This window comes from Pistacia vera, unplaced genomic scaffold, assembly GCF_008641045.1.
Source record: "Pistacia vera cultivar Batoury unplaced genomic scaffold, PisVer_v2 Contig913, whole genome shotgun sequence".
In the NCBI taxonomy this organism is placed as follows: Eukaryota; Viridiplantae; Streptophyta; class Magnoliopsida; order Sapindales; family Anacardiaceae; genus Pistacia; species Pistacia vera.
The window spans coordinates 208157-211566 of record NW_022196794.1 but is presented as its reverse complement, the minus strand read 5'-3'; the positions used below and the strand labels follow the sequence as shown (position 1 = coordinate 211566).

At 33.7% G+C, this 3410-nt stretch overlaps 1 protein-coding gene across 1 annotated transcript; it reads left to right on the top strand.

Moving 5' to 3' along the window:
• Positions 1–559: 559 nt before the first annotated feature.
• LOC116119946 (probable polygalacturonase At3g15720) lies at positions 560–3002 on the top strand. Its single transcript, XM_031405884.1, has 8 exons — positions 560–733; positions 831–968; positions 1654–1824; positions 1917–2124; positions 2206–2287; positions 2384–2492; positions 2579–2695; positions 2769–3002. The coding sequence occupies exons 1-8, from the start codon at positions 560–562 to the stop codon at positions 3000–3002; spliced, it is 1233 nt and encodes a 410-aa protein (XP_031261744.1).
• The last annotated feature ends 408 nt before the right edge of the window (positions 3003–3410 follow it).

The window sequence follows — 3410 nt, the reverse complement described above, 5'->3', positions numbered from 1 at the left end:
GACAAAATTTGGAATATATATAATCAATCGATTTTCTATTAAAATTTTTCCTTACTATCTCTTTCCTAAAAGTCAACATACACTCATTTTTTTCTGTATGTTTTAAAATGTTGTACGAGAGCTAAAAGAAGTATATAATCGATTTATTTTGATCTTGAATTAATTATACATTCTATAATTAGAGGTATTTTCAGCTATAAATTCATCAGATCACTACCATGAAAACTTAACTTGCCAATCCATTCTTTCAGCACCAAACTTCACTTCATTCAACATCTTTTCCATCAATATTTCATTTATTCGCTACACGAAATATGTTGGTAAGCTTCTTATTGTTCTCAAAAGGCTTCAAAGTTGCATATATTCATTTACATCAAAACTGAATGTTTCTGTTTTCAAAAAACAAAACGTTTTTGTCAGCAATTTTTCTCGTAATGAAAAATGTTTCTAGGAACCATGAGAAGGTTCAGAGTTCCGAAATTTTCGTTTATAGCATAAAATTTGATGTTATGAAAAGTAGTATAGTAAATATATGATACTGCAAAGATTATGTAGAATCATGTCCAAGCCTGAGAGTTCTCCATTGCAGAAAATTTGCACTACATTATTGGTTTTGTCCATGGCATACTGCGGATCAGGCCTTCAAAACTATGGGACAGGACCTGGTTTTAATTATGTTGTTAACGTGATGAAAATGGGGGCCGTTGGCGATGGCAGAAAAGATGATTCACAAGTAATGTGTTATTGTCTTCATCTCCTTAATTTCCTTTCCTCTGATGATTTATTTAATTCCTTAAAATATACTCATTGAATTTCTTTATGATGTAAAGGCTTTTTTGAGAGCTTGGGCGGCTGTTTGTGGAGCAAACAAAACCGCCCCACTTCTGCTTATACCAGCCGGGAGAACATTCCTTTTGAAGCCAGTAAAGTTTCAAGGTCCATGCACATCCTCTGCCATTAATTTTAAGGTAATTGAACATTTGTGAGCAAAAGTTATCAAAGTTTTTTAACGATTTAAGAGTCCGTTTGGTATAACTACTTATTTTAGTAAAGCTTTTTCTTTTACCCATCCCCTCGTGGCCGGATAACAAACCCTTTGGTCATTAGGGTTAACTATACCCAGGAGGTATTGTGTTCAAATCGCATGAGAGGTACCTACCACATTTGTGTAACTACATTGGTACATTTGGCTTGTAGGGTATTCCGTGACCCTAAGGATTAGAAAGGTTCCAATGTGAGCATAAATACCTCAATTACCTTTAAAAAAAAAAGAGTTCATTAGAATAGATCTTATGAAATTGTAGTGTTTATGAATAATTTGTTAGTTTTTCAGTTAGAAAAACGTAAAAGAGTTTTTTAGTATTAATATATATACCAAAAAGAGTTTTAATATACAATAATAAATCAAGTCAAATTTACAAAAAAATTATATAATAGGGATATTTTTAAATTTCAATACTTTAAATAAACTTAAAAAGATTATAAAATAATTTATTTAAAATCCTATAAATACTTTTGAAATTTAACTAAGCAATCCAAAAAAAATTCAAAAGTGCTTATGACTTTAAATGAGCTCTTTTGGCCACAGTAGATAAACTCATCCAAACAAGCTCAAAATTTCTGAATATTAATGCTCTTATCATGGTATCACAGATTCTCGGAAATATTATGGCACCTGATATGACAGCTTGGAAAGGTGACGATAGGCAAAACTGGCTTGTTTTCGAAAACATAAACTGGCTTAAAATTGATGGAAACGGGCAAATTGATGGACGAGGTGCAAGCTGGTGGCAGCAAGAAAGTGAACCTGAGAAAAGACCTGCTGTAAGAATAATTATTTGATATATATTTTCAATCCAATGGAGAATAGTATTATTGAATGCAATCAGTACTAAATTATTTGGTGATTTGGCTAGGCTTTGACGTTTAACAAATGCACTAACCTCCGTCTGAATCAATTGAAACACATCAACAGCCCAAGGAACCATATTACTGTTACTGGTTGCAGGAATGTAGTCATTTCTCATCTAAATATTACTGCTCCTGGTTCAAGTCCCAACACCGATGGCATCGATATCGGCCAGACCAGGAATGTTTATATCCACGATTGTAACATTGAAACTGGTATTCTCTGGTTCTATATATAGACAGTTAATTAGAATTTATTGCACTTATTTTACTTAATGTTTGTTCACTATACTGTAGGTGATGACTGTATTGCCATTGGTACTGAGTCCTTCAACTTCAAAATTAGTCATGTGACATGTGGACCAGGTCACGGCATAAGGTTCTCAATAACCTAAATGCAATATTTGCAGAAAAATCAAGTGCCTATTTAATTGTCTGTTCGCTTAATTGATAAAAGGATTTTACTATTTTTTAGTATTGGAAGTTTGGGAGCAAATGGAGCTATGGCTAGAGTTAAAAATATAAACGTCAGCGACTGTAGCTTCAAAGGGAGTACAAATGGAGCAAGGATTAAAACATGGCAGGTAATGAAGACAAATGAATAATAATTGATTGATTTATCTGGGTACGTAATTAATATTTCCCTTCTGTTCTTGGCATACTTTTCCAGGGAGGATCTGGATTTGCCAAGGAGATTTACTTTCAGAGAATTCATCTTGATGCAGTTGCCAACCCTATTATCATAGACCAATATTATTGTCCAGTTCCTGGAAACTGCCCAAATCAGGTATATGATCAGTAAAAAACAATGTCAAAGTCGGAATAGTTGATTCTTATATTTTGTTTCGTATAATTGGCAGACATCAGCTGTTAAAGTGAGCGATGTTTTCTACAATAATTTCGAAGGGACTTCAAGCTCGGAGAAAGCAATTATATTGAATTGCAGCCAGAGTATTGGTTGTGACAATCTTAGACTTACAGACATTTTCATAAAAAGTTCTGTTCAGGGGGCAGGCTGCCAATCCTCATGCCTCAATGCTCAAGCAACAGTTAGTAATTCAGTTCCTGCCGTAAAGTGTTTAAAACGTAAATAGATTGAATGCTATATATATTATCAGATCAGTTTTTGTCCTCAAAGACTTAGCAATAATGATGTAAATCTTTAAACCTCTCCAATGTTTTGGATTTTATGAATAAATTGTTGACTTCATGTGTGACATGAATATATTGACTGGTTGTATGGATGACAGCGGAAACCATATCTGTTGAACGCTAAACTTTTCCTAGATTATCTGATAAAATATCCAGATTGATTTGGCTGCAGGCCAGCTAATTATAGGCAACTTTGTAAAGACCAAATTTGACGCAAAATTTATACAGGTGCCTAAAATAAGAATCAACACATTGTAAGACCCGGTCTTTGCCACAATAACTCCTTTCCTCTTCCTCTCTTTTGTTTGAGAATACCATTTCTGCATTGTCAATTGTGGATTCTCCTCCGC